This window comes from Corapipo altera, unplaced genomic scaffold (assembly GCF_003945725.1).
Source record: "Corapipo altera isolate COAL_440 unplaced genomic scaffold, ASM394572v1 2b, whole genome shotgun sequence".
NCBI lineage: Eukaryota > Metazoa > Chordata > Aves > Passeriformes > Pipridae > Corapipo > Corapipo altera.
In genome coordinates this window covers 17,070,941-17,084,130 of record NW_020884874.1, presented here as the reverse complement: position 1 = coordinate 17,084,130, position 13,190 = coordinate 17,070,941, and the positions used below count along the sequence as shown (strand labels likewise).

The 13,190-nt window shown below is 39.4% G+C and overlaps 1 protein-coding gene across 1 annotated transcript; it reads right to left on the bottom strand.

Annotated features, from left to right (window-relative positions):
• On the bottom strand, positions 1-12,311 carry CUNH6orf58 (chromosome unknown C6orf58 homolog). The gene is made up of 6 exons (XM_027632471.1): positions 11,990-12,311; positions 7,723-7,809; positions 4,655-4,839; positions 3,316-3,449; positions 2,624-2,862; positions 1-119 (listed from the first exon to the last, which is right to left on the bottom strand). The coding sequence occupies exons 1-6, from the start codon at positions 12,309-12,311 to the stop codon at positions 1-3; spliced, it is 1,086 nt and encodes a 361-aa protein (XP_027488272.1).
• Between the last annotated feature and the right edge of the window lie 879 nt (positions 12,312-13,190).

Sequence of the window (13,190 nt, the reverse complement as noted above, 5' to 3'; positions counted from 1 at the left end):
CTAAATTCCCACTAGGTCAAGCTGTTGGCTCAAAGTCAAGCTTTCAAGCAGTTTTCGGCCCATTTTTCTTCCTGCTTCGTTAGACATAGCCTTTTGCCAGAGCTTCAGCAGCAATCCTCCTTGGAAAGAAACACAACATGACATTGTCAAATTAGCATGGGGCACATGCAGCTTGCAGCATACAAGGGATGAAATACATGTCTGCACTCGCCGCTCTCCTGTGGACAGTGAAAAGTAGACAAAGCTGGAGCTTGCTGATGGGGTAATAATTGCCTACAAATGCGTAGGGAGATACAGGCCATTGATTCAGCTCAGGGTCCTTTGTACTGAGAGACAACTGGGCTTATTCCCTTGTCACCTGTGTTGCAAGTCAAGATGATTGAAGACTCATGTTAAGGTCTTGGTCTGCACTTGCACATACCTTCATGGTTTATGAAGTAGTAGTGTGATAGTTATAACTAGGCTTGTCTTTGTTTTCACTCTATAACAAAGAATTTGTGCTTTCTGCCAGCTAAGACCTCAAGCTAATGAAGAAAATAATCCCCAGTACTTATGTCCAGGCAATAAGATGTGGCCCTCTAGGAAGTGTGCCTGGCCAGTCCAACCTAACATTAGCACCAGTTTGCAGGATAGTCATTGTTTGCTCCTCACTACACTCAGTACTGATCACTTGACACTTTATCCACTCAGTGGATAAAGGGTCTACAGAGGAAATTTGAGGGTAAAAAGTCAACTAGAAAACCAAGAAGAGTTATTCTCCTGCAAAACATGCTTTTGTATAAAACTGGCAATGTTGAAGAATTGAATTTGCACAGTATTGTACTGGGGGAATGAATTAGGAGGAGAAGGAAGCAAACAGTCCTCTTGCCTAGGAGGACAACAAGAAGACTGCAGAAAAGGTGAGGACAACAGGAAAGGTTTTGAATATCGTGGCATATGCTGCTCTACCTTTGGGTATCAGTGAGGGGCAGAGCATAAAAAATAAAGATTCTGACTGTCCATGGATTGAGAAGCTTTAGAGGTAGCACAACACTCTCCCAGTACAGTTCCTGCTGGACTAGCAGAGGCAACTAGAAGAAAATAAAGAGTAATCAAAGTCTGAATCAAGAAATGAAGTCTCACTCTTGGTTGGATGGAGTCCCATCCTAGGAGGTACTATCTGCTCTAGTCTATCCCTCTATCTGCTGTTGAAGTTTGCAGTACCAGAAGAGGACTCTATATCTCACAGAATGTATTCAAAATTTTGAGGAATCTGACTCTGCAAAAACAGTATGTCACATTTTGTCACCTGAGGTTTTTAGCAATAATGTAGGATCTTTCAGGTTCCTGCTGACGCTGTGGATTCAGACAAAATATATTTCAAAGCTTCTTTTTCTCATCTGCAAATCAGTCACCAGACTGAGTTAGCTGGCCTTTAATTCTCAGCTGAATTCAAAGTTCATCCCTTAGAGCAGAGTCAAGGAAACCTTTTCCCTGCAAAGCAATTTCAGGATTTCAGCTATGAACTTCATTTTGGCTGCACCTGCATGAAACATGATCTCTCGCTTTCCTTCCATCGACCATATTCAGCACTGATATCTCCTTTCCTCTCTCCCTGCATTGTTATCCTCACCTGCTGTGCTGCCCTGGTGCCCTTCTCCCTCCCTGCCATCTTGCTGGTCATGCTTTTCTTTGCTCTGCCCCTTTTTCCCTCTGGAGGTAGGTCAAGAAACCCTGAGCTGTAACATAGACTACCAGGCAGGGGATAGAGCTGTTAAGACCCTTATTCAGATTCTGAGGTATAATGCTATATGGAAAGTGGGAGGGAAGCACTCTGTGATGGGAGGGTGCTCTTTTGTAACACTCGAGAGCTTCATTTCACATCTTTTTCAGCTGCAAATGCAACTGGTGAGAGAATTTTCACCGAAATATATGGACAGAAGAGAATCACAAATACCATAACTAGGCGTACTAATTTTCCAGTGTATTTTTACGTTCAATTTCCATTTAAAGATTCAAAATAACTTTGCTTCATAAAGGTCAAACAAAAATAGCCAACCCAGCAGTATCTATGCATGAACTGAATCCTCAGAAGAGTGTAATTCTATGTCGCACCGCTGGATGGTGATACATGACTTATTTTGGTGAAGATGATGAAGCCAGCATTGTCTAAGGATACAGTTTTGCTGGGACAAATGACATTCTCTCAAAAACGAAAACCAGAACACTTGTGAACTCACAAACTCTTGCTTATGATTGTTTACTTTTTGTTGTTGTTGTTCAACTGATCTAATAACTTCATTTACAGCTTTAATGTTTCCACATTCAACTGGTGAAACACACATTAGTGTCTGTGTTTTTAAAGTTCTTATGAAAACTGGGGGAAAAAAGTAAGATCATCTGCTTAAAAAATGCATTTGTCTCACTGAAATCCCACATGTAGTCAGTGTTATCCCATTGCTGCATTTGCTCTCGGGTGTGTTGTTTGCTTATGGTTGTATTTTTAACTGTTTTACTGTTAGTCTCTAAGTGTTTATAGTACTTTATACAAAAAATTCATTGTATTCATATGGAGAAAGGTATGTAGAGAGAATAAGATATTAAATATCTATAGGCTGCATACATTTGTAGGTCAGTCTCATACCTGTTAATTTATTTGCTTTATGAAGAGCTCTCATTGAAACCAGAACTTTATTTTGCTGTGGACTGAAGTCACTAATGGATGGGGGAACATCCCCTTCAACAAGCATCCTTGAGGGCAGGAAAGCCTGGAACTTGTTTGTGGTTGGTAAATCTGTAGGGAAGTGTGTGGCCCCAATGAAATCTACAGCATTAGACCAGTCTTCGCCAAAATTTGCTTCTGGATCAGAGAGATATTTTAAGCTGAAAGAGATGAAGATAAAAAAAATGTAACAAATAATTGAAATCTCCTGTAGAACACACTAGTTGATCATTTATCCCAAATGTTTTTGTTCAGCATAAAATCCTGAGTGGTCTTAGTGCCACAGTGACCTAAAGCCTCCTTCAGTACTTTACACCTAATTTCTCCTGGTATTACTGCCTCTGCCCAGACTCAAAACAGCTCCTGAATCAGGCCCTGGCTCCCAGTGGGGAATCAACATCTCATTTTAAGGGCACAGCCTACTTGCCCATCACAGTCTGGGTAGCCATCTCTCACTGGTCATCCCATACTCTGAGAGAGTGGAAAGAAGAGCAGAGCCTAAACAGTAGATGCCTAAAGTAAGAAAGCTCATGCAGACTTTGTTAGGATACTACCCTTCCAAAGAGGCATGGAGGTGGGAAGATCCTCCTTGGCCACCTTTCTCATCCCCTTACCTGTCGTGGAACTTAGGAAGTGCATAAGCAATGGAGGTAACATGTGCCTTCCACATAAGACCAAGGGCATCATCCAGTTTGAAGGAGGAGAAGGTTGCAGGGCTCACAGCTTTGTGTTCTGTAGATAGCAGATACTACAGCAATAGGGAGGAAAAAAGGCAGAGAATGAAAGGGGAGATCGAAACACAATGAATTTTTTTTATTTGCACACATACTTCACAAAATAAGGAGTTTGCAAGCTAAGGAAAATTGCTTTTGAGTAGTTAGAATGTGCTGCTTTGTATGTAAATATAATGTCTGACATAGGGACAAAAAGAAGATTAATATACATTTTTAAAATTAATATGTATCCACGCTGGAGTTAATGGGAGCTGCTGTTCTTTGACATCAACAGAGCAAGGGTTTTATCCACATGCTTTAGGTATTCTGTCAGTGGACTTTTGTATCCAACTTCCGTGGAAGCTACTGCAATGAAATATTGGATTCCTTAAAAACCTGTCTCTATCCTTTTGGCCACAACTTTCTGGAGATTTTCAGAAAACAAGAAAATTATCCTTAGTTGTTATAATTAAGGTTATTTGAGGAGTTGATATTTTATAATAATTTCTGAAACATGCTGCCTAGGAAAAATGATCTTATGAAGACAAATCCAGTCTTTCAAAGACTCTCAAAGTCTCTCAAATCCTCTACCTTCACTCAGAGGTGCCAAGAGGAACTTATAGTTTAAGCTTTCAGATCATTATAAATTAATTGACTACCAACAATTATGTTGACTGTAGTAGTCTATCTATAAAAAATAGTTATTAAATCTATGAAATAAGAAATATTGTCATCTTTGGGATTAGGGAACAGCTGAATGTGGAGGAAAGACAATATCTACTTGCATGAATAAGTGTCCCTCTGAACGAAGTTTCACATTTTCAGGTTTTTAGATGTCTAAAGGAATAAATGAACCCTATAAAACCAACCCAAGGCCATTTCTTAATGACAGTGTTCCATCTTGCATGCTTATTTTGCATTGCTAACATAAGTACTATTGGAAGAACACAAATATAATTGTTAACAATGCAGTGTCTTGGGACAGAGGCCAAATTACAGAAATTATCTTAAAGGAAGAAAAGAAAAATCCATAACTAGTAAAAATCATGGCCTTCTTATCTCTGACTCAAATTATGTTATGCTTTTCATTTTTCCTGCTTCTTGCTTTTATATGAAGTTGTTATTGAAAGAAAACTAAGCTCTCTGAGTCTTACAAGTGACAGTAATAATAGTTTTTAAAGGTAATATTCTGACCTCATTTCTAAAACTATGGGGGGGGGGGGGAAGTAACATTATTTACTTCAAAAAAGGCCTTCCACTCATCCATGAGCTTGGGCATGCGAGACCAGCAGTCTGCAACACTGTAACAGAAATCATCTTTTCGTTCCTCTGGTGGCAATATTTCTATCTTGAACGGCAGCTGCCCAAAGAGGCCAGCCTCCACTGCCCCCAGAAAGGGTATGACAGCCAGGTAGTAATTCATACCTGTAACAATAATTAAAAAGGAGAAAGTGTTAATCACAAGCAAATGAAAAAATCCTGCATAGAAAAGTGAACTCTGTCCCACACCAAATTCAACCGTTTCAAATTGCCACTGATACAACTGTGTTCAGCAGTGGGACATATTTACTGAAATTTAGATATGATTTGTAATGTTCATTTATATATTGTCCTTTAAGAGCCTCGCATGAGCTTACAGAGGGCTTTACTTTGCCGGAAATGAAAACACTACTGAAAAAAAAGTTAAATCTTTGTAGGCTGTCACAGACAGGACAAGAATAGCCTCTCAAATATTAATTGCAAACTAAGTACAGAAAGACTAAAGGGTACTCCACAAGTATTGTTTTCATTAAAAAATCCCCTTCTTTGCATCCTAGACCTATAAGCAATGAAAAGACAAATACTAGCAATATTTTACTGGAAAATAATAATTTTGCTTTTAAAAAATATTTCACGCACTGAAAACTACCTGAAAACTACCTCACTTTATCTGTCCAGTTTTATTTTAGGGTGATGGCTTCCTTTGGTCTGATCCATAATTTGGAACAGTCAATCCAGCACGTAGGAAGCTCAGGCTCATTTCTCACCTCTACCAAATCATGTCTGCAGTGAGAGTGCCCATAGGGCTATTTGATATTCCACATTTGAAAGGAGAATTTTAAATTCTCCTTTTAATTGTGTCCCCTTTGTAGAAATAAAGTTTAATAACTTTCAGTGAAGTGAAGCCTGGAAATCCGTTATTCTCTCTTTTGTGTGGGTGCCTCTGAGGTGCTGTGATGAAAAGTCATTTGCTTATGGTCTCCGGGCCATGGGCTGCCCTGGTATGTTTTATACAATCACAGCAGCGAGGACCAAAATTACCAAAACCTGACCAGTGACCATGTATCCCTGTCCTACTAATGGGAAACCATTGTTCCACCTTCTGGGGAGAAGACCACAAAACAAAGTTCAGCAAAAAGGAGTGTATACCTTGGCTGTAATTCACCAGGGACTGTCTGTACAGGAACACTGAGGGAGCTTGGTGTATTGCTCTAAGGATGAGATGAGAAGGATGGAGTGGCAAGTATGAAACAAAGGATAGAGCAACACAGTGGTATTGAGATTATACTCCGTCAAAAACAATGCAGCTCAAAAATACATATTACTTTTGATACCCTACATATACTAATGACTAAAGTCACTCAAACTCCACCTCAACTTGAAATGTCATCAACTCTAACTTTAGCTTCTCTCTTCCCTCAAAAAAATTAATATAAATATCTCTTAAGTAGGGAGGGAGGTCACCAAAGACTCAATCATAACTTCTGGGATCAGTCGACAGGCTGAACCTGTCTTCTCCCCCATAGGGATGCTTATTGAGTAAGAATCTCATTCTATGCAAGCTAAATTTTTATCTCTAGCTAGCTTTAATTGGTGGTTAGAGCTTGTCTATATATTGCTTCAAATTCATTTCTGCAGTCTGTTACTATCAACAGCAATCTCTGAACATTAACCTGTCACAGTTTTCTGCTATCAGTGTGTTTGTTAATAAAGTGTGTTATTCTGTAAACTGTTTGGTGTGAGTCCTTCGAGGGCACTAGGAGTGGTTGGCAGCAATATCATACTTGACAAAACTGCTCATACATACAGAGCGGGAATGCTGTTGGTGTATGAACCTGAATAGGTTGGTTGAACCAACTAACCAACCCTCCAAAACAGTGAGCTAAAAAGACTGATGTTCTTAAGTAGGGAGTTTCCCATACACCTAGGGGTGTATTAAATGTGAGTTTCTTATTTAAACTCATTCCTGGCTTCTTATGACTACTCGTACCAGAGAGGGCAGCTCTGAAGGACAGCTGAAAGCACTCATACACTCAGAACAGTAAGAGACATTTCCATGCAGTCTCAAAGACTTTTTGCATGTTCTTGCTGCAATAGGCTAAATCAAGGCTGAGTTTATACATTTTTGGAGGCAACAAAATTGATATCAAGCAAACATGCAATATTTAGAAGTAAGTGAAAAGCAGGAATGCAAACACTGAGAAGATAAAGGTGGTGGTTTCTATTCCAGGAGAGTACCCTGCTTGCACAGGACTATGAAATGACTCTTATTACTTGTCACTTCATGGGACACCTTCCCACAGAGCATGTAGTGCTATCCAACCACAGAGATGGGAAACTGAAGCTGGAGTGAGTATCGCAGTCGGCTTTGGTTTTACATTTTAAATTTTCTCTGTGCTTGTGCCTTTGTTCGCTTGAAGACATATACATTTAATTACTGGCTCACAGCCAGAAGCATCATTCAACAAAGCATTCCTGTGGCGGGGAAGGGACAGAGCTACTCTCTGAAACCTGCTGGCAGGTCTGGTGGAAAGGGGGACCTAGGACAGGACAGCAAGAAAGCTGAGGGAGCGAGGGACAGAAGTGATGGAGGGAGAATATGCTATGCAAAAAAGAACCAAAGCTGATTGCAAGAACCACAAAGATTCCTGCTTAACATTCTCACACAAGGTTTTAGTTTGAAGTGCTACCATCTAAACTGAACAAATCTGCTGTGGAGTAATTGAAAACTGCAAATATCTACAAATATCTACAAATATGGGTAACTGTCATGGTGTTTCCCACTTATTTAACATAAATTTTTGCAGTGTAAACATTTTTAAAGCTGCAGGTTTGGGGGTTTTTTCTCCTTCCTCAAATATATTATCAAAATCAACTAACTTTCATTTACTCACACTTAGGTGTCTTACTGCAAGTTTGCAATGGAGCATCACATAACATGGAAATTACATTGTAATAGAGAATTCTAAGGGGAGGAAAGATTTAGAAATAGCCTTCTAGGACACTAATCTTATTCTGGAGAAGAACAATGTATTAGCATATACTTACAGGACCACCAGCTTCTTACAGATAGGCACAGGAGGTCTCCATCTTCATAGCCACAGGAAGTTGCACCAGAAGGATCTGCTAACCTACCTGAATAAATCAAATTATATAATGCAACAAATACTTATCAAACTTTTCACACAAGAAATCCTACTGAGATGAAAACAATATGTAAGGCACACAGAATTTTGCTCAGAGAAGCAAAACAATTACTGTTGCTTTGTTTCATAAACTACTGTTCCTAGAGTAGTTGAATCTCTCAGTGCATAGTAATTTGATTGTGTTGTACAGTTTGATTTATGCCTCCCTGTGAATTTATGGAGCTGTTTGAAATCAGGACACCACAGTGATATTTTTACAGAGGTGTAAATATATATTCACATAGAGAGGTAAACACATGCATTGCTGATGCATAATTTCCAATAGATGTAGGACTGCTAGTGCAGGAGAGCTGCTTAATGAGCAGAATAGCACAAATTAAATGTACTAGTAATTGTCTCACCTAATTGGGTTGTGTGATACAGAATCCCTTTCAGTTTAATCATGCATACAAACATGGCCTTACCGTGAAGCTAAGCATGCAAATGTTGTTGTAACTGATTAGCAAGGTTTTCAAGCATCTATGCTGTAGCAAACATGCAAGACATTTCACAATTATTCGTGACAGCATGTAAGGCGTATTTTACTTTAAGCATGTGATGTGAAGAAACAGCCCAAGTATTAAAAGAAGAACGTACATGTATATGAAGTGGTAAGTAGTCATGTAGTGTGTCAGGAAGTCTGCTTGAATTGCATGATGTGAAATTACCATGGTCTAGTCCAATGACTTGAGCTATTCCAGAAGCTCTCAAACTCTGCCCTGCAAAGCACTTACTCTCTAACAAGTCAGCTGAATGAAGACAGCATCATTTCTGTCAGATTAGAACTAAACCTCATTACCAAACCAAATTTTCTGATACTTTTTGCTAAGAAGAAGAGATGCTCATGAACAATGTGGATACAAATTATCCTAATTATCTTCCCTAGATGACTGGACAGAGCTTGTGCTCTGGGGCATGCAAGGTGCTCAAACTCATATCTTTCATTAGCAGAGCACATGAACTTGCAGTGATGAGGATTGCAGTTCAACTGGATTATTTTTTTTTATGAAAAACTATAATTTTTAATATTAATGGAAAGATTCTATTTTTCAATATTCTACTTCAACAGGGAGTGCCAAAAATAGGCACAATAGATCACTGATATGCAAAGGAGATGAATGGGGAGGATAAAGGATAAGAAGAAAAGAAGACAAAATGTTGCAAAGGAGTTGTATATGAGGTTTATGAAAGATTGTTAGCCTTGGTGTTTTGGGAAAATGAAGAATCCCAGGCAGTATCAGTGATAATTATAAGATATGTAGTAATTACTAGCTGCGCTTACAGGTCTATACTCCATTTTTGTTGTCTCTGCTCCCTCCCATTCTCTGTGCTTAACATGATCATTATTTCAGTCTTCAGGTCTACCCAAGCTAAACTGTGTCTCTCTGTATTGACAGTGTCCCCAGCTGTATGTTATCCCACCAGCAAGATCTCTCCACTATTTTTTGTGGAAAGGTTGTTACTGAAAATGCTAAATGCAGTTGTTCTTATCTTGCTGATGAAGAACTCTGAGCACATCCTCCATTTAGTTGTGTAATTCTCTTAGCAACACTCATCACAATTCTCCTTCAGGTGTTCCTTTACCAAATTTACAGTTCCCTGTTTCATTCTTATCTTGTAAAGTATCATTAAAAATTTTCATCCTATACTTTGCTTTTACAAAGGGAGGAAATACATTTCTGGACTTTGATAAAACAACATTCATATAATGAAAGAAAATATCAAGTTAGCCTGACACAATCTGCCTTTGATTCATGTAAGCTCTGCTTTATCCCTTTTACTATTTAGTTCTATGTCTTTAATTATTCTTTCCTCTATACTTATTCTAATGTCTCGTCTACTGCTGATGTAAGACAAATGCTTTTGTGTTCTTATCCCACTTTTCCTTCTTAAATATAGGTACAACCTATCCTGCTCTTCAGACATACAATGGTGCCTGAATCTTTCTCGAAGTTCTTGCTCCTGAATTTGTACTTCTATATGTGAAGTGGGGGTAGAGACTACCCAGTTTCCTCAGTTTGTGTAGGTAGGACTCCCAGTCTAGCTTCATCTCCCAAGTGACAATTTGTGCTTCCACAGTCTCATTCCTAACATCCGTTTTGTCTCAACATAATTTTCTCTACTGTAAATTTAGGGAAATTACCGATTTCATTTTATGTCCATGAGTAGATTACTGCAAATCTTTGTACTGCTCTTATTAAGTAGCAGCTTCACTTCCTCTTTATGGTTTATACAGAACTATATCCATAAAAATATTTTCTCAGCAACATAACTTTCAAGACCAGGCAGAACTGTTAATTCAAGAATTCTTGTAGTATTTTTAAAGATCTGTTGTCTTGCATTCTGGACTCACATCCTGCTTTTTTATGTCCAAGCTTATTAAGTCAACATACAAACACTTCAGCCGTTCCTCACTAGTTTATCCCAGCTGCCTATCTCAGTTAGGTTTAGCCTTTTGCTAACCTCAATACTGAATGCAGCAGAATTATGTTATTCTTTGCGCCTTATCTATTTATCTTTCAACTTCTCATATTTTTTTACTGTAAAACCTTTTAGTATTTTTTTAACCTTCTGGTCATGTAATTTCAAAAATATATCTCCTTGTCTAAGGACCAGTCCTATGACTCTCTGGCAGGTGACAGTACATCTTTACCTATCTATGCAACAAGTTGCAAATCTTCTTCTCATCTACTATGTCCCTCGTCTCTACTTGGAAATCCTCGCTGCAACAAGGCACATCCTCACTTTATGGAAGAGGCCATTCTACATAACTAGATCCTTTCCAGCAGGTAACCACTGAAGTGTAGCTTCTACATCCAGTCATCTTTACCTCACAGTGGGTCAATTCTCCTGCTGCACTAGCCTCTCCTCTTCTTGTATACATAAAAAACGGAAAGAGGAAAAAGCTTGACTAAACTCCAACTAAATTCTTCTTGTTGCTATCTGTTTGCCAGCTAGTTTCCTGCTTGGATTTTGCTTACTACGTTGTTTTCCTAATTTTTACTTAGGAGTTAATTTTCCATTAGCTGTGACTAAATGCTGGCAGCCTTGCTTCACCGCCAGCTGCAGCACCTCTAGCTTCTTCCAAATATACAGCTTCAGCCAAACCGCCGCTACAGATTATATCCAATAAAGAAAAAAACAGGCAGACAGATACATTTGCTTACATCTTGTTACCACCAGGCACAAGTTCGTGAAAACATCCTTGACTTTTATTCCCCTCTTCCCCTCTTTTTTTGATTGCTAGAACAAGGCGAGTTCAGCTCTGGCTTTGAAAGGAAAGGTTCACTGGCTGCTGCATGTGAAGCAGCCTCTGAGAGAATGCATTCTCTGATAAAGCCCCTGAGAAGATATTACAGCCTTAGCCTTAAGGGACCTTTCATATGTGTTTCTGTGTCTGCTTCCCTGTCATGAACAGGCAAACAAGAATGACTGCCCTAGATAAAAACAAGCTTTTAGGGGATAAACCATTAGAATTTGGACAAAATTGAAAACACCACAAAACCAAATCAACAACAACAACGAAACAAACTCACAACCCCCACAAACAAACAAAACAACCTCAACAAACAGAACAAGCTTTAATTTTTGTAAAAAGCATATCTAGAAAATAATGAGGCTACTTCTAAACTGATCATAAAAGCAAATGGAAATAAATTCTCACAGGGAGAGGTGGACTTTTAACTGTCTGTATTAGAAATTAAACTAAAACTACCTATAGAAGATCATAACATTAGCAACCATTAACAAAAAATAAAAGCTTATTAGTTAACAAATTAAGAACAGTCCTTCACAGTGCAGGCCCTCAAATCTATCTACTATAAACTGGAACAACTGGGAATGCCTTTTCAAAGATTTTGTGCTAGCTGAAATATTACCCATCTAAACCACAGATCTTCTGTATTCTGACCTCTTCCTATTAGGAATTTTAATAGCTATTGCTCAACAAGGCAAGGGTGTTCTCTTTGTTCAGCATTTCTTTTTCAAATTGGCAGCTTAGCTCAGCATGTCAAAGTTTACACGTACTGAGGCTATGCTGGGCTTTTGGGGCAAAAACCTTGGAAAGGAAGACTCAAAGCAGATCCAGTAAATCCTTTGCTAATCTAACATTTTAAGGACATAACTCGTACCTGTACGAAATTGCCACCCATGCTGCAGTGGTAATCCCCAGAGAATGTTGCCAATGTTTTGGAGTCCAAAGGCACTAAAATATTCGGCTGAAGAATTTAGCAAGCTCTTATACACTCCCAGTCTTTCTTGATAGTTCCAAACATTGATGACAATTTTGTTGTCCTTTACTGGGAAATCCAGCAGTTTTTCAGGGGCAATGTCCCACAGAGGGGGATATTCATCTTCTCCAGGGACTTTGTTTTCACTCCATGCTGCAGCCGTCACAGGACTCAGGGTAATAGTCACTACAAAAAGAGTGTATATGCCAAGGCAGGGCCACATTGTGAAGGCTTGTAACCCAGGTGTTTGTGGCTGCAGGGCTTTTATCAGGAAAGGTGAGGGCTGGGCAAAAAAGGGTGACTCAAACACAGAGGTCTCCGTTGTTGCCCTTCCCTCTTCCCAGTGACCCTGACGTGGAATTGCCAGATTAGCAACTGAGTAATGCTCTGTCCTTTCCATGGAATCTAGGGAGCAGCAACAGATGTTTAAGAAGAATCAATCTAATCAGAAAATGTCCAAGTCTGCGCTGCCCATGACATATACCCACCCTTCCATATGGCTGAGGTGCTACAATTCTGATTGTAGAGTTGCATTATCAAAATTTTTGTTGCAGTGTTTCTTACTAGTTTTCAGCTTCCCTTTCCCATCCTAGTTCCTTCAGGTAAAAAAGGGACAGCAATGCCATAGAGCTCACTCCAGCACACATACAAGGCAGAGTGGGGCTAGGGCTGAGGTACTCTGAGGAGGGCTCAAAGCGCTGACAAAGGAACAGCAGTGACATAGGGCCGGCACTGCCATTGGCACCTTTGTCTTTTGGCTTCCAGACAACTGCCTGCAGCCTTCAGGTCATAAGAGTGTTGGAAGCAGCCAAATCAACCTGTCTGCAAGTACTGACTTGTCTTGTGTGGAAATGGTCATCATTATAAAGTCCTAAAGTCCTAAACCTCCATGATCTTGTAGCCCGCAAAGGGAATACAAAGGCCAAGCCTCCACTGATAAAAGGGGTGTGTAAGTTACACTCTAAAAAAAGTGAAACTGTCCAGCTGCCTTCCTCTCACCTACTTCTAGGAATTCTGGGACTTTATAATCTTCAGCTGCTTTTTCTCAGATAAGCAATGGTTGCAAAAGAACACTCAGCAAACACATGGTTTGTTATCTCTG

What these genes read in the sequence shown, in the direction of transcription:
- CUNH6orf58 (XM_027632471.1), bottom strand. Translation starts at nt 12,311, where the DNA reads ATGTGGCCCTGCCTTGGCATATACACTCTTTTTGTAGTGACTATTACC. An exon ending in AGTGGAAGGCCTTTTTTGAA is followed by an intron (nt 3,450 to 4,654) that starts GTAAATAATGTT and finishes CTATTGCTGTAG; the next exon opens with TATCTGCTATCTACAGAACA. An exon ending in TAAAGCAAATAAATTAACAG is followed by an intron (nt 120 to 2,623) that starts GTATGAGACTGA and finishes TTTCTTTCCAAG; the next exon opens with GAGGATTGCTGCTGAAGCTC.